This window comes from Phacochoerus africanus, chromosome 7 (genome assembly GCF_016906955.1).
Source record: "Phacochoerus africanus isolate WHEZ1 chromosome 7, ROS_Pafr_v1, whole genome shotgun sequence".
NCBI lineage: Eukaryota > Metazoa > Chordata > Mammalia > Artiodactyla > Suidae > Phacochoerus > Phacochoerus africanus.
In genome coordinates, this window is record NC_062550.1 from 55,314,049 (window position 1) to 55,338,576 (window position 24,528).

At 35.2% G+C, this 24,528-nt stretch overlaps 1 protein-coding gene across 10 annotated transcripts in view; it reads left to right on the top strand.

Annotated features, from left to right (window-relative positions):
• ABCC9 (ATP binding cassette subfamily C member 9) overlaps positions 1 to 24,528 on the top strand; it is a 137,889-nt gene that overhangs the window by 2,754 nt on the left and 110,607 nt on the right. For 8 of the 10 annotated variants that reach the window (XM_047787421.1, XM_047787419.1, XM_047787428.1 and 5 more), the window contains exons 2-11: positions 1,325 to 1,384; positions 2,698 to 2,859; positions 6,538 to 6,679; positions 11,432 to 11,553; positions 15,359 to 15,525; positions 16,573 to 16,815; positions 19,392 to 19,586; positions 22,062 to 22,214; positions 22,718 to 22,873; positions 24,361 to 24,495. In XM_047787421.1, coding sequence (XP_047643377.1) covers positions 2,718 to 2,859; positions 6,538 to 6,679; positions 11,432 to 11,553; positions 15,359 to 15,525; positions 16,573 to 16,815; positions 19,392 to 19,586; positions 22,062 to 22,214; positions 22,718 to 22,873; positions 24,361 to 24,495 — 1,455 coding nt within the window. In that variant the 5' untranslated portion in view covers positions 1,325 to 1,384; positions 2,698 to 2,717. The remainder of the gene's footprint in view (positions 1 to 1,324; positions 1,385 to 2,697; positions 2,860 to 6,537; positions 6,680 to 11,431; positions 11,554 to 15,358; positions 15,526 to 16,572; positions 16,816 to 19,391; positions 19,587 to 22,061; positions 22,215 to 22,717; positions 22,874 to 24,360; positions 24,496 to 24,528) is intronic. The other 2 variants (XM_047787426.1, XM_047787424.1) reach the window with 1 other exon arrangement.

Here is a 24,528-nt window from a genome sequence, read left to right on the forward strand (position 1 = left end):
CAGCTCTACAATAAGTTTACGCTTTCCCTCTTTTTATCCATGTTGGGTTGTGATAAGGGCTGGCTGTTAAGACTGTGCCACATGCATGCTGGGTGTTGGAGAAGAGAAGGATAAGGGGCAAGGGAGAAAGAAATGAAGAGGGGGCAGAAGAAGAAACAAAAGAGATGTGGTGAGAGACAGTGGACAGGTTGGGAGCCATGGGGAAAATATGAGGTTAAGATTATGGTAGAAGGAAAACATTGTTCTGAAGTTTTTACTCTCCCAATATGAAGTATACAGCTTAATGTGATGATGTCATTGTATATTTCCCTGTCTTTTAGATCATAACTGTTACATTATACCAAGAACGATTGGAATTAGTCTAAGTCTGATTTATATCACCTAAGACCACAGGGGCTGTTTCTGTCATGTGCACTGTTGAATTCCTAATGCATAGCACATGGTCAGCATCAATAAGTATTTTTGCAGTTAATTAATGGCCTGTAATTCCAGCTCTCAAGTGCATGGCTGAAAATATTCTTTAACTTTTTCAGGTCGTTGTACTTCTCTGATCTTTTCTTTTCACCATTACACATATTCGAAAGGTTAGTTACTTAGTAAGTTTCAGGCTTGATTAAATACCAGGCAATCAGTGCTTATAGCTAATGAAATACATGTTTTGCAGATTATATTTTAGCATCTAGCTGAATGGTAATGATTAAATAGCAAGGTTTATAAATGTAGTCAATTGGAATACTGTAACTTTTGATAAGGTTATAAAACTAGCTAATGTAAAAATTATCATCTAGTTTGTTCTAGGAAACAGTTTATACATAGCTTCTAATTAAGAGTGAGCTTAAAGTTTCTTTTTGTATTTCTGCTAAGTCAAGGAAGTAATCTTAAAATACCATTACTATTATTTTTCAGTTTCTGTTTTTCCATTTTTATCAGAAATACATCTAACATACAATTATGTACTCAGAAGATTCATCTTACTGATATTTTAAAAATCTCAAGTCCTTTTAAAATTCTTTTGCCTAGCTTAGAACCTTAGGAGTTGGTAAGGATTTGGCAACTTGAGGGGATTTTCTTCTAAATATAACATTTTTTAAAAGATGAAAAAAAATCTTGACTAGAGAGCATTTTTTTAAAAAAAATACATTACTAGAAATAATATGCAAGAGGAATTCCATATGAACATTTACAGACTGTAAACACACAGGCTTTCTAACTAGTTTTTCTGTTCATATAATGTTTTATAAAACATGTTTAAAATTTTGTTTCTCCAATAGTTTGCCTGCAATTACTGATCTTTTCTGTGTAATGTGCTTCTTTTTTTTTCTAGAAAAAAAATGATTTGCGACCATTGCTAAATCAATAATCAATGAAAGGGAAGAGAGAAAAGGTACTACTTTAGTTATTCAAAACTTTTCCAAACTTGAATAATCTACCTCAGAATCCAGGGGGACAGAAAAATGGAAAAGAAACAAAGTCCAGTGAAGTTAAACTGCTACTTATTTTAGTATGATAGATAAGCGATTTCTTTAAAAAGTAGGTTGGAGGCTGTGTGATGGAGTGGGATGAACAGAGTTTATAGTCAGATACATATGAGTGTGGACCCTGGCTACTCTACTAGTTGGCAAGTTTCTGAACCTATCTGCCCCTCGATATCATCCAAATGCAAAGAGCTCCTCAAATGTTGCTCTGAGGGCTTAAATAATGTATGCAAAATTCCCAGAATTTAGTAGGTGCTAAATAAGTAGTAGGTATTATAAAAGAAGTTTTCCAAATGCTGAAACTCTTGCTGGCATTTCACAGTAGTGTTTGGGTGAAGTTGACCCTTGCTTTGTACCATGTGTCAGCACAGCAGTGAGAATTCATTTAAAACTTAAGTCAGAACTTGTCACTTCTCTGATTGCCCGCCTCCCGGTGGCTCCATTTCACTCAGAGGGGAAGCCAGAGTCCCAACCAACAATGGCAAAGAAAATCTTGTGTAATCTTGTCCTCTGTTTCCTCTCGAAACTTGTCCACTTTTCCTCTAATGGAATACAGCTTTCCAATAAACAGACGTCTTCTGTTTCAAAACTTGAGTTGGGTGCATTGCTTCTAAGATCATTCTCTGACTCTGGGAACTGAGTAGTCTCGTTACCATGTCACTTGAATTCTGTTTAATTTATCTTAAACATTTGATTTTAATACTGTTCAGAGAAAAGCTGGTTGCAGCCACATTGGTCGCTATTACTATTTCCTGCAGTTAATGAAATAGTACAGTAAATTGTATTCGGCTAAAGTCGTCTGTGTAAGCGTTTTCAATGAATGACTATGGGAAAAAATTGGATATTACACCATTTTGACTTTTCAGTTTCATTTTCCCTCCTCCTTTTTCTTGATAATCAGCCATTTTTGGTTTTTGAAATCATCTATTCTGACAAATGCTCCTTTGAGATACCACTATTGGTAGATATTAATTATGTATTTTCCAAATTAAAATGGTATACGTTTCTCTGAAAAAAAAAAAAGCCTATTGAAAAGTAGACCTTATGGAATGTTTAAGACCTTTATAGGTAACTCTCAAATAACTTTGTCATAGAGTTTCCTATTTCCTCAATGGCAAAGAGAAAGGGGGTTACTTTTATGATATAACTCCTCTTTAAGGATATAATTTTATGAAGGAGAATCTAATAATAATAGACTTTTCCCTCTTTCTTTCCCTTTTAGAGTAAACTGTATAAGAAGAAATGAGCCTTTCATTCTGTGGTAACAACATTTCTTCATATAATATCTACGATGGTGTGTTACAAAACCCCTGCTTTGTGGATGCCCTCAATCTGGTCCCTCATGTCTTCCTGTTGTTTATCACTTTCCCAATATTGTTTATTGGTAAGGAATCTACTGTCCTATAGTAACATCACCTAGTGTTTATAACAAAAGTCTTATTTATTTATTCTTGCTTTTTATGGCCACACCTGCGTCATATGGAAGTTCCCAAGCTAGGGGTTGAATCGGAGCTACAGCTTCAGGCCTATGCCACAGCCATAGCAAGGTGGGATCCAAGCCTCGAGCCTCGACTGTGACCTACACCACAGCTCAAGGTGATGCCAGATCCTTAACCCTACTGAGCGAGGCCAGGGATTGAACCTGCATCCTCATGGTTACTAGTTGGGTTCATTACCACTGAGCCACAAAGGGAACTCCAAGAAAAGTCTAATTAATGGCTGAGATTTAGTATAATGTTGATGTAATTTCTCCAACAGGAGAACTAACATGTAAGTCTGTGGGAGAGGAACAAGTATTTTGTGTTTTTCAGTTACTTAATTTTTTGGCATTTGATAGCCTATTGATAAGACATCAAGACATGAACTTCAAGAAACAGCAGTTTTTTAAAGAGAGGGATAGAGAATTATGTGAAGTAGACCAAAAGTGTTTGTTGAGTGCTTGCTGTGTGTTTAGGTGAAGAGAATGGGAAATGGGTAAAACATAGTACTAGCCTGGAATATTTGCAGGAATTTTCCAGTGAAACAAATGTGTCAAAGTCAAGGGAAATGATTATACCTCCTTGTAAGCCCATTTACAGATACAGGAACAAATTATCCTGGGCTTTAGTCTGCCAGAGTAACTAACTCTTCTTGGGACTGATGGGGACAATGCATAAAGAGTGACATGTTTGGGGACTTGAAGAATACAGAACATGCAAATTAAAGTAGCAGTGATGAGGTATATTTCAGGTAGAAAGAATGCCTGTGCAAACTATTTAAAAATAATGCCTTTTGCAGCAGCATGGATGGACATAGAGATTATTGTACTGAGTGAAGTAAGTCAGATAAAGACAACTTATCACATGATATCACTTATATGTGGAATCTAATAAAAATTGATACAAAAGAACTTGATACAATAAAACAGAAACAAACTCACAGATCAAAACCAATCTTAAGGTTACCACAGGTGAAACTGCTGGGAGGAGGGAAGAACTGGAGGGTGGGAATGACATATACACACTACTGTATAAAATAGATGATTAACAAGAACCTACTATATAATGCAGGAAAATCTACTCGATAGTTTGTAGTAACCTATATTGGGAAAAAGAATGTATATATTTATGTGTGTGACTGATTCAGTTAGCTGTAGACCTGAAGCCAATACAACATCATAAATCAACCATATTCCAACAAAATTAAATTTTAAAAAATAAAATAAAAAGAAGGTAAAATTAGTTCCTACTGTGGCATAGTGGTTTAAAGGTCTGGCTTGTCTCTGTGGCGACACCAGCCCAGAGCAGTGGGTTGAGGATCCTGCATTGCTGCAGTTGTGGTATAGGTTGCAGCTGTGGCTTGGATTCGATCCCAGGCCTGAGAACTTCCACATGCTGTGGGTGTGCTTAAAAAGAAAATAAAAATAAAAAGAAGGTAAAAATACAATTTCTTTATTATTTTACAGTTTACGTATGCACAAAATCCAATAATCTAGAGCAATTATGCATTATTTATATAATTTCTCCCAAAAAAACCAAAATAGACCTTTAGCATTTTTTAAATTATAAAATATTTTTCTTATATAAATGTGACAGAAACTAATATAATAAATATCTATGAACCTACCACACTCATTTTAAGGAAACTAACAGTATAAATACCATTTCTTGATCCTCTTACTCTTCCTATATCTGTGGTCCTGTCCTTTAAAAAGAGATAGCCACTATTTTGAATTTTGTGTTTAATATTCCTATGCATGATTTTGCTCATACAGATAAATGAAAAAGCTAACAGATTAATTTTCTTAAGAAAGCTGTCATAATTTAAGGATCTGCTTTAAAGGAAGGCTTAAAAATAATTTGTAAGCTTTTATTTCTTTAACAAATCTTTTTACAAATCTTTTTAACAATTTTTTTTTTTGTCTTTTTAGGGCCGCTCTTGTGGCAGTTCCCTGGCTAGAGGTCGAGGCGGAGATGTAGCTGCCAGCCACAGCCACAACAATGCTGGGTCTTTAACCCACTGAGTGAGGCAAGGGATTGAACCCACATCCTTAAAGAGTACCAGTTGGGTTCATTACCACCAAGCCACGACGGGAACCTCCTTTCATTTACCAAATCTTAATTGAGAGATTACTGTGTGCCTGGCATCCTAACAGTGATCAAAGAATTTCTGTTACATGACACGTATTATGCAGAGGCCAGCATAACTCTTGGTACCTAGTCATTCATGTCAAACAAATGTATGGAAATTAAATATATTGGGACCATAGTGGCCATACATAGAAACACTAGTTGTTATATATGAGGTGACAGTTGTAGGAGATTAAAGAATGCCCCTTGGCTAAAAGTAGGACATTTTAAAACTGCAGTTCTACAGTTATTAATTCATTTTTGACATCCAGTTAACTTATTGTGAGCAATAATTATGATATCTTTAGCACGGAACATGGAGGCTGTCAAAAGAGTATATGAATCAAGATTAAATGGAATTAACATTATCAAAAGGAAAGAAGTGGTGGAGAAAATGCAGATTATTCATCCATAACATTGACTACTTAAGTTAGTGAGAGATCATAAATAAATTTTATAGAAGTATCAGGTAGAAGTAAAATTATAGTGTGGCAAAAAAGAAGCCAGAGCTTGCCTGCATGAGTTTGCAGTATAAATTCTAGTGGAATATATAAACTGTAACTGATCTTCAAATAATGAAGTTCATTTGGGAACAACTAAGACATGAATCAGTATTCTTTTCAAAGAATGCTTTAGGGGGTCCCTTTTGTCTGTGCAGACTTCCTTGCATATTTTAACCTCAAACCCCCATTTGCTCTTGATGTACGTGGGGCTTCTCTACAGCTAAAAGTTGAGAAAAGAGGGTGACACAAGAGACATGAGCAGGGTCCTTTCTTGGAACACCTTATATGAGTTGGCATTCCTCATGGTTTTAAGGGGAGACCATCAAAATTTTACTCAAATATAATCTGGTAACTAATTTTTTTTCTACAGTGATGAACTAAGGGTGAACCTATAATGTTCTTGAGCCCACTTAAAGCTCATCAATGGACAAAGCTTGAGCTTTCTTTGAGAAAATACCACTACTACTGCTGGTTCAGTCAGAGGTTATCATTTTTCCTGCATGATAGGCATATGATTAAGAGTTGACTCAATCAAAAGTGTCCCTATTTCATTACCAGATATGGCTTTCTTATTAATCCTCCCACAGATCCCATCTTTTGAAAGATTTTAGACTCCAAATTATTTTTTATTAATATCATCATTAATTTGTTCTTCTTTTGAGTGAATCAGAGACCTGTCCGAAAGAAGAGCTGTGATTAGCATGAAACAACCACACTGTCATCCAGAGTTTGCATTATTCCTGAGCAATGCAACAAATGTCAATGTGTTAACCTGGGCAGTCTTGTAAAAATTAGTTGAAATTTTCTTTTTTTAACATAATGAAAATAGGCCAGGATTTCTATTATTATCCTGGAAAAGAATAAGGCTTCAGGAACACTTCCCCAAAGCATATCACAATGTAAGTTATTTCCACGATTATAATCTATCCTTTATCTCTTTGCCTTTTTCAGGGTGGGGGAGTCAAAGCTCAAAAGTACAAATTCATCACAACACATGGCTTCATTTTCCTGGACATAACCTGAGATGGATTCTTACATTTGCCCTCCTATTTGTGCATGTTTGTGAAATAGCAGAAGGCATCGTTTCAGATTCGTAAGTGACTCCACTTGGTTTACAACTACTGGGTTTACCCTATCCTGGTGGGTACGCTGATATGGCTGGTACTTAAGAGTGTACCAGGTAGGTCTTAACTTTTTGGCTGTCACTTACTAGGCTCCACTGCTGTCACCCATTTTATAGGATAATCATGCATGTTGCTTGTATTTTTTGTGGTGCTGCATCCTTTCTCTGATAACACAAGTTCACAGCTTTGTGGCTTAGGCTCATTGCTGTCCTTTCTGTTTCTTTGCGTCTTATGTTTACATAGCCATAGCAGGAAGTTCTCTCCTTTTAAACACTTTGATGTCTATCTTATTTTTCCAAATAAATACAAATAGCAAGAAAGATTGTCTATATTGATATATAGCTCTAATATATATGTATTTATGTGTAAATATATAACCAGTTCTTAGATATTTTGATTTATTTTCTAAAACAGCAAAGACAGATTAAAGGAATCTGAGAACCACTAAACATTTGGCTACAAGTGAGACAAAGTATATAATTATTTAAAAATCAGGATTTATTATAACACCCCTATTTAACTAGGGATTTTGTCATTCTAACAAAAGAAGTTTGAAAAAAAAATAAAATAAAAAATAAAAAAAGAAGTTTGTATTTTGCAGTTAGAATATAATAAACTCTATTTATAAGCTCGAACATAGTAAGGGGGAAATATATTTATCACATAGTAACAGAAAATAAACTCAAGTCATAGGAAAACTTTGGTCATGAAAGTATGCTAAATGGTATATCTTTCACTGAAGAATTGATATGAGGTCTTTAAAGTTCGAAAAAGGAAAGCTTCAAAAATAATTTTCTTATCTAATAAGAATGTACTCTGACATCTGTTTATGTTTTTCTGTTGCAATTAACAAGGAATGAAACTTTAAAGCTTTTGTCATGGAGCCAACTGTTTTGTAACATTTTATGACAGCTTTTTTTGTATATATGTGCACATTTTAGTTTCTGATTAAAAGGAAAATCAGAGACCCTAAGATATGTCATGTTTCCAAGCATTCAGGAGCTTATTGGCTATTCTCTTTTTTAGAATTACTCAAAAGTCTTGGGCATATTGGATTATATTTTATCATAGCCAATTCTAGTCTTCTATCTTTTTTATTCCCTTACCGTATAGGCTGACTCTCCATGTTATTCTGTGAATGTATAAAGTGTAAGATAGTGGAAGTCCTCTATGCCCTAGAAACTTGACACCAGATAGGCAAGGATGACTCTTCTTTTTCAGCCTCATGGTTGATGTTCAGTCAGAGTCTTAGAACAGAGGCTGAACTAATCATGAGGCTATACACTAATAGCAGAAACTTGTTTTGCCGTGGCAGTGGTACAAGGCTAAACCCATGCTAAAAACAAAAACAAATAACACTCTTGATCTTGCACTGTCCTCCCCGATTCTTGACCTACAGCCTCTTCTCCTTCCTCTTTTCACCCAGAACGCTCAAAAAGACATCTTCCAGTTACTTCTGAACCCAAAGATTTAGTTTACTTTCTTGTGTGCCTTGGCCTATTCTGGAAACTGCTTCTACAAGAATCTCAAAAAACATTAATAAGAACATCTTTTCCTGTTTAACATACTTGTTATATTTGACAAACTGATCATGCTTTCCTTCTTTCTTTCTTTCTTTGGCCAAGTCCACGGCATGTGTGAGTTCCTGGGGCAGGGATTGAACCCATGCCACAGCAGTGGCCCAAGCCACTGCAATGACAACATCGGATTCTTAACCTTCTGAGCCACAAGAGTACTCCTCCTTCTTTATTTTTTAACGAACTTCTGTGAACTGTTTTTTTTTTTTTTTACTTAAAATATCACAAATGCTCATTACAATTAGTGAAACAATGTGACATTTCCTAACTGAATATTTGATTTTTTTAGTAATACAAATATTAAAACTATTGCTTTTCTTTTGAAACATCCTGTTTTGTACAGTTTTTCATAGGAAGCATTCTCTATTTTTAATTCTGCCTAAATAATTTGAGTTTGGTTGAGATACTCTCCCAGGTCTAGGAGCCATTTTCTGTTTGCTCTCTAGGCTACTTTGATTGGTTTATTATTAGAGCATGTAATTTTTTAAATGAGTACCTTTGGGGATTTATTAACATTTTCATTGTTGTCAAATACTTAATTATTTAATTAATATAATTAATGAGTATTAGGAAATAATACATATTCTTTATAGGAGATAAAATTTTATTGAATTTACTGATTAGATTGCTAAAATCTTGTATGTTGATTATTTTTATGCTATTTAATTCATCAAATTCTAAAAGTATGTTAAAATCTTCACTATTATTGTGTTTTCACTTAGGTTTTTATTTCTGTAATTTTCTCACATTTGAAATGTTCTTTTGTTTTCCATGGTATATAGCTTTTTGTTTTTTCTCTAACTTTCTGACTAAAGATTTTCTGCTCTAATGGCAAATATTTGCTGTTTCCAACACACTCAAGTCTGCAAAACATGCTTTAAAAATAATACAGGTTAAAGTAGAGAGTGGGATTTGGGGCACCCCTCAAAGCCTATACTACTTTGTGTGTAGAGCAGTTAACAATGTGGGAGTAATGGTAGTAAAAATACTAGCATGGTTAAAAAATATGTTAAATCACTAATAAAGGAATGCCATAAATATAAACCTTACTGGAGCTATTGCTATCTTTATTAATATTTTATCACTGCCTCCCTTATGATGTTTGTTATTCTTTTTCTGACTTCTTGAATAGGACTATTTAATTATTAAATCGATTCTTACTGAATATATTTAAGGTTATAAACTCTCTTCTGGGTATGGTTTTGACCACATCTAATAGACCTTGATAGGTAATATGCTCATTTTATAATTTTTAAAATAGTAAGTGGTTGTCTGAAATTCTTTCTTTTATTCAATAATTAAAGAGTTCTAGAAGCATTTCTTAATTTCTGTATCGTACTTTTTCTTTTTGACCATTTGAACTATTTCTGGGAGGTGGTGGGTGGTTTTTAAGCCAGCTCTATGGTGTCATAGTACTATTCACGTTTTCATTATCCTGTCTGTATTGATGATTCCAGATGTGTCACCGCTCATAAACCCAACCTCTACACACACTCACCTGTTAGACAGTTTCTTTTGCATGTTCATTAGACATCTTGACAATCCTTGCATCCCTCTTGAAATGTATTAGCTTCCTCTCTCTGATGGGCTCTTCCTCTTAAAATCTAATTTGGTTACACCACCATCTACCCAAGCACCTTGGGAATTATTCTCTCCATCTCCGTCACCATCACACTCAGACTCTAATGCTGTTAAACTTCTGTCCATTTTGACTGTCTTTTCCATGTGTACTGTTTCTTCCATGTTGCTGCTGCAAAGCTTGACTAAGTCTTTCATCATCTCTCTCCTGGCCTGTACCCATAATATACTAACTACTTTCCTTCTTCCTTGTCTCTCTCCCCTCACCTGAAACCCACACACTACCTATCAGCTCCGTCATCCACATTATTACCAGGTTGATCTACCTGAAATCCTGATCTGACTGTACTACTTTTCCTGTTAAAGTATTTCCACTTTCTGCAAGATTAGGTTTGGCTCCTTACCACGCTGTATAAAGCTTTTCATAATACATCTGATCTCAAATTTTCTATGGAAAGAGCATTCAACCACTTGCAATTTTGCACACTCTGTTTCCTGTTTTTAAAGTGCTCATCGCTTTCCTGATTAGTGGATTCCTTTCTATATTTCAGTTGCCATTATCAACTTCACCTCTTCTGAAATGACCTTCCTAAATGTGCCTCTTTCCTTCACTCTTGAACTAGGTTACTTTCTTCTCTCTATTGTTTGTGTACTGAAGTATTTCAGTAATTTGAGAAAATATAAATGTTTAATTGTGCAGCATCATTATGCAAATGGACTTGAGGGCTGTCTACCATGCACATCTGTCCTGGCATATTTTCCATCCATCTGAATCTCTCTATTGCCCTCAGAATGAAGTCTCTCGTCCTTGAAGTCATCCTGAATTGCTTGCAATACCCTTGAATGTATCTACATCCTCTGCCTGAGCAGCCTTCCTCTCTTCTTCCTCTGAGTAGCACTTCCTCATCCTTCAGGTCTTAGTTTAGAAGTCAGATCCTTCACAAGACTTTCTCTGTCTTGGACACTAAGCCCTGCATGTGCTCCTAGTTCCTTCACCTGTGTTATAATTTCCTATTGCTCTTCTCAATAGACTCTAGACATTGTGACCACAGATACCATATCTTGTCTTATTCACTATGGCATCCTGGAATCTGATACAGTGTCTGGACCAGCAAACACATATGCATTGAATAAATTAATGAAAATGGAGAAATCAATGAAGGCCATAAAGTTTGAGAAAACTATCAGAAGAACAGGTGTACTTTTCACCTATGTTAGAGTTCATTTCCAATTGAGAGTTATTACGTGCTTTAGGTGTTAGATTATTTCAGCAGTTCTGACCTTCTATATGGGAATAGTTATGTATTTGCTTCTGTTGTAAGCATTGTAAGGTCTTGTTTAATCTGTATTTACTCAGCCCTCCCTATTAGGATAAATTCTTTTAGCAAAATTACATCTCTTGATAGGGCCTCCCTTATATATTCTCTTAGCATTCTGTGTATAAAATACCTCAAGCTGTATTTTAAATCCTGCCAAGAGAGCATTTTAGTGGAAAAGTTGGAAACAAAATGAGAACCTATCTGGAATCATCAGCTGTAGACACTGATGTTGTCCCACTCTCCATAGACGGCGAGAGTCACGACATCTCCACCTCTTCATGCCTGCGGTGATGGGATTTGTGGCCACTACAACATCAATAGTATATTATCATAATATTGAAACATCAAATTTTCCCAAGTTACTTTTAGGTAAGTATGATCAAGTGTTGCTTCCCCCCCACCCACCCCTCGGCCCCCGCCCAGAGACCTGTTTGTTTATCTTTCTCCTCAAAGTAAACATGCTCATTGTGGGTTGGGATCAGAAGACATGGGAAAACCACAATAATTAATTCCTCTGTAGTCTCCCATCAAGTGTGGAGCTAAAGATAAGTGGAGCTGCTCTAAGCAGTGAAAACTCCATTCCCCTCAAACATGTGATGATGAGCAAGTCATCTCAGCTAGGACTGTGTGTTTCTGCTTCTGGCTTGGAGTCCCGAGGCATTTTCTGCAGATCTAAGTCTGTTGTGGATGCTGTGGGAATGTCACACTCTTCCTCTATCTGCCTCTATGTCGAGGCATCAGGGGGCCTCTCTGCAGCAGAGTGTGCTTCATTGCCTGCTTTAAACTACCGAGGGCAGCCCCTCACACCTGCATCATGCCTCACGTTATTTTTAATTTTTTTTTATTTTTGTCTTTTTGCCTTTTCTAGGGCCATTCCCACGGCATATGGAGGTTCCCAGGCTTGGGGTCTAATCGGAGCTGTAGCTCCGTGTAGACGGGAACTCTGCCTCATGTTATTTTTTTTAAGCCTATCTTGCCTCCTTGTGCTGTGGCTATTAGAGACTGTCAAAAGTATTCTTAATATTATTTTTTGCTTTATGTTGAAGTAATAGAACTCATCCCAAATAGCTAAATGTAACATTCCAATCCACCCTTGCATTCCTTGGTGTACACTTTTATCTGGAAAGCTGAGATGAAGGTATAGAACCTGAATTATGCATGGGCTGCCAGGGCCTGTGTGCTCTCTAAAATGGTAGGCAGAGTTGTGCCTCTTTGTGTGAATGAATGCTTCCAATTTTCTAAGGTTCGTGGATTTCACTTGATTGCTGTTTGATGAAAATGACATTGACTACTGATATAGCCATTACAAAAAGGAATAACTGCATAAATATTACTTTATTAGTCAGAGGATATTAAAATTAAAAATGAATAAGTGGAAATACGCTGATTATTTAATTCTGTGTTGCATCATATTATATGACTGGGCAAAGGTAATCAAATAAAAACAAGCTGTCTGGGTTAAATATTAATTTAAAAGGCTATCCAGGTCAGAATTATCTTAATAGAAAGTTGTTTGAGGAGTTCCTGTTATGGCTCAGTAGTTAGCAAATCTGACTAGGAACCATGGGTTTCAGGTTGGATCACTGGCCTTGCTCAATGGGTTAAGGATCTGGTGTTGCTGTGAGCTGTGGTGTGGGTTGCAGACACGGCTCAGATCTCATGTTGCTGTGGCTGTGGCGTAGACCAGCGGCTACATCTCCAATTAGATCCCTAGCCTGGGAACCTCCATATGCCGCGGGTGCGGCCCTAAAAAGACAAAAAAAAAAAAAAAAGAAGAAGAAGAAGAAAAGAAAGTTGTTTGATATGAAATAAGCAGATATTATCAAGGAAATCTTTTTAAGTAGGTGCCAAAAAAGGCAACAGTAAAAATATATATAATATTGGACATTTGATTCGCTAGACATTAAATTTTTGAAAAACTGATGATGGTATAAGAATTATGCAATGTAGTTAGAAAGGAGGTATGCTTTTTCATAATGTTTTGAAGGAAATGCAATCAGAATCAGCCTCTAAATCTTTATGTAGATGCAAGGGAAAGGGAACAATTTAATTATATTTCTGGAAGAACAGAGTTAAAAGCTAGTCTAATGGTCTCCTTGTTTTAGGAGAGAAATATTTGGACCTTGAAGAACCACACATTTTAAATCACAGAACTAGTAATTTTGTTCCAACAATATATGATAAACAGCACCAAGAACACAGAAAGTTAAAAAAATCATGAGAACACTCAAGTATCTACCACCTAGATTCTTCGGTTTACGTTTTATTCTATTTATTTTATCACATATCTGCATCTTTCCATTCCTCTGTTCTTCCATAAATCCATCTTATTTTTGATGCATTTTAACGTAAGTTGCAGGAGTTGATATGCATCACTCTCTGATTATTTCAGCATGCTTATCATTAACTAAAATTAAATATTTGTTCTTTTTATGGGATAAAATTTACATCCAAAGTACAGAAATCTAATCTACTAAATGCATACACCAGTATAACCGTATCACTATCTAGAACATCACCATCATCCATGACAGTTTTCTTCTGCCCCTTACCAGTCAGTCTTCATTTCCATCTCTGTAGAGGCACATCTAATCTGATTTTTTTTTCCCACCATAGATTAGATGTGCTTCTTCTAGAATGTCAGTAAATTGAATTGCACGGTGTAAACTCTTCTCTGGAAGACTCCTTTCTCTCAGCATGATTTTTGGGGACTTCTCCATTATGTGGTATCAATCCATATTTTGTTCTTATGATTGTTGGGTCATACTCCACTGTATAAATATAGCACAATTTTTCCATTCTCTTGTCAAAAGACCCCTGGACTGTTTCCAGGTTTTGGCCATCATTAAAGAAAAAAGCTGCTATAAACACTCATGTGCAAGTTTTTCTGAGGATACATGTTTTGTTTCTCTTGGGTAAATCCCTAGGTGTGGAATTAGGACAGGTACATAAATGTGTATATTTGGAAGAAACCACCAGATCTTTTCTCAAAGTGGTTTATTGTACATTCTCACTAACAGGGTGTAGGAATTCCTGTTGTTTCACATTCATTTGAGGATCTTGATATTCTAATTTAGCCATGTTGGTGAGTGTGCACTGATAACACATTTGTGGTTTTGATTTGCATTTCCCTGATGACTAATGATGTTGAGCACTTTTTGATGAATATTGGCCATTTTTTATCTTTGTGAAGTGACTATTCATATCTCTTGCCCACTTTTTATTGGATTGCATTTTTGTTATTGATTTGTAGGAATATTTTGTACATACTCAAAACTAGTATTTCATCAGATACATGTTTTGAGAATATTTTCCTTCCAGTCTGTGGCTTTCATACTCACTTACTTAACAATGTCTTTTGATGAGCAGAAGATTTTAATTTTGATGTAGCATAATTTACTTTTTCATGTATAGTTATTGCTCTCTGTGCATAAGAAATCTTTGCCTTCTGTCGAAATAAGTTTCCCTCATATTCTCCTGGTTTTTAAAGGTTTATAGTTACAGTTTTTGTTTTTAGGACTTTATCCATTTACAATTAGTTGTGTGTATGCTTTATAAGGCTGGCGTCAAGGTCCTTTTTTTCCCCCAAATGTATATTGGTATGTTTCAGCACCATTTGTGGAATAGATGCTCCATTTCTCATTGTATTGCTTTGGGACCTTTGTAACAAATTAAAGTGAGTGACTTTTTTAGTACAATCTATTTCTTGGCTCTGTATTTTCCATTCCTTTGATCCATTCATGGATTTTTATGCTATCACCATTCTGTCTTGATTACAGATACCAATGTGTGAATTCATCACATAATCACGGTCTCTTAAAAACACAGGACCAAAAGATAAAGTCAATTTTAAAGGTTGTAGAATTATACATAAGTTCTGAAAAGTATAGCCTATCCTTATTTACATGTCCCCTTTTATCTTCACATCTAGCCCACATAATTAGAGCAGAAGCACTAATATTTTCAAGTCATTACTATACCTTCAATTCAGAAGTCCAAAAGTACACTAAAGCATATATGTTGTTTTATAAAAAAATAACATAATCTGGAAATAGAATATCTTAAATTGTCTTTGTTGTTAAAAAGCATTGTATTCATATTGAAACTGAAGTGACTTTTATTAAAAGTATCTGTGAAAGATTGTATTTTTTCTTTTTACTTTTTATTTTTCCAGCCTTATTCCTGTATTGGGTAATGGCCTTTATCACAAAAACCATAAAGTTGGTCAAATATTGGCAGTCTGGTTGGGGAGTGTCAGACCTGCGATTCTGTATCACTGGCATGATGGTCATTTTGAATGGACTTCTGATGGCTGTGGAGATCAATGTCATTCGGGTCAGAGTAGGTATCTAATGATTTTTGCTTGTTACTGGAATTCAAAACCCAAATATTAAAGATCATAGTCAGCTAGAAATCATTAGTATTTAAGAGGATAAACAATTATATATTATCTATGTGTATAAAGTTGAACTAATTACTCAGTTTCAGACCATTAATATTCCAGAAGTCTCAATGTAAACCTGGAATCTATTTATTTATTCATAAATATTGATTGGGTGCCTGTGATGTGCCATCATTATGCTTAGTCCATATTATAGATGAAATTGTTCTCACCAGGAAGTTCCATCATCTGTGATTGGTCCAAAGCAAATTTGGTTTAATCAAACTAGTGTATTCTCAGAAATTTCAATCTGAGAAGAAATTTCATCCAGTGTACTCATTTCATTGATTAAAAAATTTCTGTAGGCATAACTTTAGCTTTATAGCCAAAGTAACATGGTCAAGTCTCATACCTGGTCTGTGATTACAGACCTATTGCACTTCCCACCACATAGCCTTGTCAGTTTTATTGTGTGACATGCTAGTGTCTGATTTTTCAATGTTCATTTTTCTGTCCCAGCACTTTGACTTTGCTCTGAATGGCAAGATACATGCTTCAGTGGGTAATGGAAAATAGTGAACATCAGCCAGACCACAAATTAACAGGGAGTGACTCAATAATGCTGTTGATAACACATTTAAACCATCTACATAATGTAAAAATCTTCAGGTAGCTGAATCTATTACTAAATATCATGAAGTACCATGAAAGTATATCCAGAAAGATTGATTCTTAGGGAGAAATGTGGTTTAAAGGGATAATTGATTTTTTTAGTATTGGCTCAAGTGTATTAAATGAAAATCTGGAATTTAACTAGAATAGAGTCACGACAAAAGGGATTTTTTTTTTCCCTCCAAAGAATAGTTCAGAAAAGGATGGAAAAAAAATATGAACATATAAATTTCAGCCTACTGAAATGAAAATATAAAAAAGGTGAACATTTTATTTTTAATCTGTGGAAAAAGAAGGAGGTTAACTGTTATTCTTTGGAATTTTTCTTACCACAGAGATATGTGTTCTTCATGAATCCTCAGAAAGTAAAGCCTCCTGAAGACCTCCAGGATCTGGGGGTGAGATTTCTCCAGCCGTTTGTGAATTTACTGTCAAAAGCAACGTACTGGTGGATGAACACGCTCATTATATCTGCTCATAAGAAGCCTATTGATCTGAAGGCCATTGGAAAATTACCAATAGCCATGAGGGCGGTAACAAATTATGTTTGTCTGAAAGATGCCTATGAAGAACAAAAGGTAATTTAGTATCAGTTTTTTGTTTTTTTGTTTTGTTTGTTTTTTAGGGCTGCACCTGAGGCATATGGAAGTTTCCAGGCTAGGGGTTGAATCAGAGCTGCAGCCTCCAGCCTACATGACAGCCACAGCAACAGGGGATCTGAGCTGTGTCTTTGACCTATACCACAGCTCATGAGAATGCTGGATCCTTATAGCCCACTGTGGGAGGCCAGGGATCAAATGCAAGTCCTCATGGATGCTAGTCAGATTCGCTACTGCTGAGCTGCAATGGGAACTCCCCCAGTAGCTTTGAGTCTTGTTAACTGGGCTGCTGAGAATATGCCAGACGAGCCAGTGAAAATGCTGGGTTAGTTGCCCCGAATGACATGAAGAGGGACGAAGGGAGCTCTGTCTTTTCTCTGAGCTCTAGTGGAAAGTAAGAATTAAATTCAGTAATCATGTATGTCTAATCCTTGTTATTAAGCAATATTAATAATTCATGGAATTTTTGTCTTTTTTCAAGTATCTTGCCAATAATTTTGTTATTTGAAAGGAAAATAGATCATATCCATGAAAAGTTAATTTTGAGAAGCAAAAGTCCTTAAATAGATGATTAAATTTTGGACTCTATATTTCAAAGTTGGGGAACTAAATTAGAGGGGACTCACCTGCCTACTCCATGTATCATCCTACATGTCTGACAAAATTGGTTTCTTCTGGTACTTTCTTTGAGTATTTTTCATTGCTTCTAAAATTTTAAACAGGAGACTCTGAATATTTTCAGTTTATCTTGTTATCATTCTGAGTAGTCATGTATGCTACCTGCAGTGGACAATGTATTTTATATTGCCATAACCTACAAATATTATTGTAATTAAAAATACGAGTATTCACAGGGACATTGGAAGGGAATAGGGTATGGTGAATCAGAGAGTTTTTGGCTGTTCTAAATCAAGATCAACAAAGCATTTATGGTAAATGATGAAAATGACCTCTGTTTTGTGTCAAAAATGTATTTTGAAATTAATATTGCAGGAAATGGTTACTACAAATGAACCTGAGTCATGTCTCTGGTTTCACCTCTGGGAAAAGTATTGCATAATATTTAAAGCTCCTTTTCTAAAGTAAAGATTAACGATATAGCCTAAGCCTAGCTTAAGTTTCCTGAGTGCTCTTTATAACACAAATTTGCTTGAACTTGGGGTGTTAATGTCTTTTATCAATAAACTTTAAAAAATGATCAAATTATTCATCTCACAGGAAGTTGAATATTAAACACAATTGAACTCTAACGCATTGAGTTAGCTTCTTTGTAACAGTGAAAAAGCTTTATCCACCTCCTCTCCAAGATGTAATTATGATTGTTCAGGCCTTAAAATTTTTTGAACAAATGATTATAGAAGTACGAAGTCAGGAATTCCCGTCGTGGCGCAGTGGTTAACGAATCCGACTAGGAACCATGAGGTTGCGGGTTCAGTCCCTGCCCTTGCTCAGTGGGTTAACGATCCGGCCTTGCCGTGAGCTGTGGTGTAGGTTGCAGACGCGGCTCGGATCCCGCGTTGCTGTGGCTCTGGCGTAGGCCGGTGGCTACAGCTCCGATTCGACCCCTGGCCTGGGAACCTCCATATGCCGCGGGAGCGGCCCAAGAAATAGCAACAACAACAACAAAAAGACAAAAAACAAAAGAAAAAAAAAAAGTACGAAGTCAGGAGTTAGCTTAAACAAATATGCCATTTTTAAGAAATAGCAACAACAACAACAAAAAGACAAAAAGACAAAAGACAAAAAAAAGAGTACGAAGTCAGGAGTTAGCTTAAACAAATATGCCATTTTTGTTTTGCATCACTTTAAGGAATAACGAGGATACGTTAAGTCTAATATAACTTTATGACATATTGACATCACCACCCCCACCTCATCCCACCCCCATTTATGGAGATGGGAAATACCTGGAGAAGAAAAAATTTGAAGTTGGGATATTCTTTTTTTAGCTTATAGTGATTTGATATCCTGTGATCTAGTAACTTCAGTCATCATAAATAGACTGTCAATAATCCGGACTGTCGTATTTTACCATTTTCCATACAGTGTTATTTGGTAATATTCATGAAAGATTTATTTATTTTCTAAATCAAAGGGAATTAAAATTAATTTGGTTCTTAGAATTTGGGGTCATCCTTTGACAACTAAAAATAATACAAAATGTTTGAAAAATTGGCCTGGTTACTTTTCATTCAATCTGTTTCATTAAAACACATCCAATCCCTTGGGATAGAACATGATGGAAGATAACATAAGAAAAAGAATGTATATATATGTATGTATATATGTGTATATATATTATATAACTGGGTCATTTTGCTGTACAGCAGAAATTGGCACAACATTGTAAAGCAACTATAATAATAATTTAAACACATTCAGTAGCTATTGTTTGCAAAGAATGTAAGGATACTAAACTATATGTACTGCATTGAAAGGGACTCTGTAACATTTACTTTCAATCTTTTGAAATATAAGAAAAGATTTCTATAGTTGCTAAGATTGTTGCTCTATTATTTTATTTTGGTTCATCAAGTTTTTTTTTGTTCTTTCAGAAAAAAGTGGCAGATCATCCAAATCGGACTCCATCTATATGGCTGGCAATGTACACAGCTTTTGGACGGCCGATTCTACTTAGTAGCACATTTCGTTATCTTGCCGACTTACTGGGTTTTGCTGGGCCTCTCTGTATTTCTGGAATCGTTCAGCGTGTGAATGAAACCCAGAATGGAACAAATAACACAACAGGAGTAAGTTTGTGGTGCTTTTGAAAGGAAACATATTATTACAAACATTTCTTTGTAATTCTTACTTTTTTAAAATACCACTTGATGAACAGTTCACATAGGCTTATTTATAGGGAATTGAATTTTTTCATTATTTGTTTTAATTGAAGTACAGTTGATTTGCTACATTGTGTTGATTTCAGGTATGCAGCAAAGTGATTCAGCTATATATTATATATTACATGTATTTATGTTCATATATATATATATAAATCTATTCTTTTCAGATTATTTTCCATTATAGGTTATTACAAGAGATCAAATATAGTTCCCCGTGCTATACAGCAGGCCTTTGTTGGTTATCTATTTTATATTTAGTAGTGTGTATGTATTAATTCCCAATGAGAAGTGAATGCTTTTTAAAAGAAGGAAAACAATAGTTTTCCTTAGAGAAAAAATTATATAGGTATGTATTCATTGAATGGATCCAACCAACAAAATTATTTCTCAGGTTCAGAGGCTATGAACATTTACTAAGCATTTACTGTGTGCCAGAAATGATGTTTGAAAATTTCACGTTATTTTATTTGGTCTTTACAGCAATCCTGTAAAGAATTTTCATGCATGAGTACATGAGGGTGGCTGCGTCACTTTTCTGAGGCTTATGACTAATGACGTTTTAGCAATGTGATTTGTAATATGCACTTTTCCTTTTTGTTGTATAGTAAAAGCTATCAGTCTGTTTCACAATGATCAGGGCAAGTCACATCATATTTTTATTAGGTATTATGTTACTGTTAGAGGCTATATAGTATAAGGGATTTGCTGTTATCAATTTATAGTCTTATTTTTCTATTCTTAAGAAAATCTGCATCATTGATTTCCCAGTTTCTTTCTAAAATGAGTTAATTTCCTTAGTTTCATGTATAGAAACTCTAGTCTAGGTGAATCAATTTTCCTTTTCTATTCTCTCAATCTGGTTTCCTGTCCTCTTTTCTTTACCTATTAAAATTGAGAATAATGCAAGAAAAAAGAATATAGAAATGGGTGTGTGTGTGTGAGACTGGGTCACTTTGCTGTACAGTAGAAAATTGACAGAACACTGTAAATCAATTATAATGGAAAAAATAAAAATCACTACAAATTAAAAAAATAAAGTTAACTTCAGAAAAAAAATTGTATGCATTTGCAAAGCTTGCAATGAATGCTGCCTCCTCAGTGACGCTTTTTCTTGTCCTCATTAGAATGTGACTCTCCTTTGTACTCTCCTATCACATCGTTTTCATGTTGGCACTTAACATAAATGCTATTTATAATGAAACATGTTATTTATGGGTATGCTTATCTTTCTAGGTTGTGAGCTCTTTAAACAGAATGGTTGTGAACAGTTCACATCTGTGCCCACAATGCTTAGCCAAGTTCCTTGCATATATTGGTGCTCAATTGTTGTTGACGTGAACCAGATATTTTGCCACCGAATACAGTTTGTGGTGGTTTTGTCCTTACCAGCCTAATTACATGTAGATATCTAAATTCCACATAAATTCCATCACCCCTCCCCCTTCCACACATTAACCCCATGTTTTTCTGAAAAGGACGAGAACTTAAACATTTGTGTGCATCCCCATGAAAGAAGAAGGGGCCAGAGTAGAAATTAATGGATCTAAAACACAGCTAAAGAGTACCCAATGGCATGATGTGTTTATTCAAGTGTTGCTTTTGCCGCAGTCTTCTATCAAAGAAGTTACCATATGCTGCTGTTTCAAACAAAAAGCAATAACTTTATATAATCTTATGATGACTTCAATCATAATCAGACTAAAACCATTTTTCATAAGTTTGTGTTTTGTCACTGGATGTGTCATGTGGGCAAAATAGATACCCAAATTATGTATTTTATAATTTACAATTATTTCATTATATAAGTTAAGATATGTGAAAATCAGAAAAAGTCCACTGTGTAGAATTATTTTAAGTCAATAAGGCTATGGATGTTGTATTTAGGTTTTATTGGCCTTGCTGATGGACTATCAGTTTTGTAGCTTCTACTTCTAAGTTACAGTCTAAACCAACTTCCATTTTCATTGCCTACTTTCCAGCTAACTAAGGTAGAATATGTCTTTGTTGAAAAAGTACTCCAAAAAAAAAATTGAAATGTTTTTATTTTTTTTATTTTCTTTTATTTTCTACAATCAAGCATTTCCAGAAAACTTAATTAGCAGTGTAGAATTTTATACATTGAACTGGTTTGTATTTGTATATGTGGACATTGTAAGTAAAAGTCAAAATTGCCTTGCCGTTTTATAAAGACACTGAGTTTTTAGATTTAACAACCATGTATCATTTAATAAATGTAATTGTAAGTAAAAGTCAAAATTGCCTTGCCGTTTTATAAAGACACTGAGTTTTTAGATTTAACAACCATGTATCATGTAATAAATGTAAACTGTACACCAGTATATGAAAAATTTTAATTTATGTCTTTTCTTTTGGGATAAGATTTCAGAAAAACTCTCATCAAAGGAATTTCTTGAAAATGCTTATGTTCTGGCAGTTCTTCTCTTCTTGGCTCTTATCCTGCAAAGGACGTTTTTGCAGGCTTCCTACTATGTAACCATAGAGACTGGCATTAACCTCCGTGGAGCCCTGCTGGTATGTACATGCTTTGAATGATCCTGGCTTCTTCAAAATGCCACATACCAGCCAGTGAGAGGAAGAGTAGAAACTTTAGTTTTGGTTTTTTCCCTCTATTTTCATTTTGATATTATAACAATACTTCTAGGATCTAGTTAATAACTACCCTCCCCACAGAGCTAATTAACACACCCACTGAATTAAAAATAACATTTATAAAATATTAAAATATTTTGAAGTCATGTATTCACATATTTTTGTTATCATTTGTTCCAGAGATTATGTTTAAATTTGAATATATGTTTTTATTATATTGCCAGAAAAAGTAAGTTTTTATTTAGGTGAAGACTAAAATAACAATACTAAAATGAAAATAATGGTTGACTTAAGATGAATTAGAGGGTTTCTTTCTTTATTTTCAAAAATTTTTTAAATGTTTTTTTTTAATGAGAATAAATAAGCATAATGTTGATTATTAAGTTTAAAGCCACGAATACATCTTTTTTTTTTTTTTTTTACAGGCCATGATATACAATAAAATCCTTCGGCTTTCTACATCTAATTTATCCATGGGTGAGATGACACTGGGTCAGATCAATAACTTGGTCGCCATTGAAACCAATCAACTCATGTGGTTCTTGTTCCTATGTCCCAATCTATGGGCTATGCCTGTTCAGGTAGGTCAATATAAGTAAGATTCTTATTCACAAAGGAAATAAGAGCAAGAAGATAACGAAGTTTTTAAATTTCTTGTTTGCTTTTTCATTTAATTTTTTTTAAATTAAAGCATAGTTGATTTACAGTGGTGTGTAATTGCTGCTGTACAGCAAAGTGACCCAGTCATATATATGCATATATATGCATTCTTTTCATAAGGGAAATCCAAATCAAATCGAAGTGTGTATCATTCACAGTGCTTGGTACAAAGTAAAATTTGAAGTATGCTTTGTTTCATTTTATCAAAATGTATTTATACACAGGTCAACTAAGTAGCTGTCTACATGGTATAATTTAAAGAGTATCAGGAGTTCCCGGCATGGCTCAGTGGTTAACGAATCCAACCAAGAACCATGAAGTTGCAGGTTTGATCCCTGGCCTTGCTTAGTGGGTTAAGGATCTGGCGTTGCCATGAGCTGTGGTGTAAGTCAAAGACGCAGCTTGGATCCCACGTTGCTGTGGCTCTGGTGTAGGCCAGAGGCTACAGCTCCGATTAGACCCCTAGCCTGGGAACCTCCATGTGCCACAGGAGTGGCCCTAGAAAAAGGCAAAGAGACAAAAAATAAAATAATAAAATAAAATGGATCAAAAATCCCAGGCTCTCTCTGAATGAGTACCCTCATGATGAGTGACTTGGAGGAGATTTTCACTTTGATTAGAATTCCCAAAGTTAGGCATTAAACATGTGCCTCCAGAAGGTAACTAGTAAGCTGCTATCATGGGCATATAGGCATGTGTTAAAGGCTTTAACTGCATGGGTACAATTTATTAGTTGAGCCTTGATAAGCTGAGCTACTTGAAAACGAAAATTTCAGTGAGAGAAGATAGTAGGGTTAAATCCTGAGTTTTTAGAGAATGAAAAAGAGAGTGACAGCCTGGAGAGGGTAGGCTTTAGTCATTCAGTCTTGGGTTTGAGGGCATCAGCCTTAGCTTCTTCACAGTTTTAGTTATCTCCACCCTTCTCGTCATTATGTGGGGTCATTGAGGAGGTGAAGAGCTCAGAGCATTTAGTCCACAAACAACCATCCTTGTTCTCTTCCTTGATGATGCTGCCTCTTACTTTCCATCCTCCCTGCCTTGAAAAGCGAATACAATTCCAAGAGAATATGGAACGATGGTGGGTGACAACATGTTCAAGAAAAAATTCATGTCTTTTTAAAAAATTGAAGACTTTTTGGTTGGAAGGTCCTGCAACCCCCCTGTAGCTTTGTGCAGTAAATTGATTTGACATCAGCTGTACATGTCATCACACTAAAAATAAATTCCTGCTACTTAGCCCTCCCCAGATAAATCTTAGTAAAACCCAACTGTCGAGGTTGAGTTGACTTTCAAAGAAACTTACTACAATAATTAAGAAATACTACAATTTCACTGAAAAATACTTCCTTTCATGCAGTGGTCCCCACACCCTGTTCTTTCCCCCATTTCCATGTGTTTTCCTTGCTAGATCATAATGGGAGTGATTCTGCTCTACAATTTGCTTGGATCCAGTGCATTGGTTGGTGCCGCTGTCATTGTTCTCCTTGCACCAATTCAGTACTTCATTGCTACAAAGTTGGCAGAGGCTCAGAAGAGCACACTTGTAAGTAATATCTTATGGAAACTTTATTAGGAA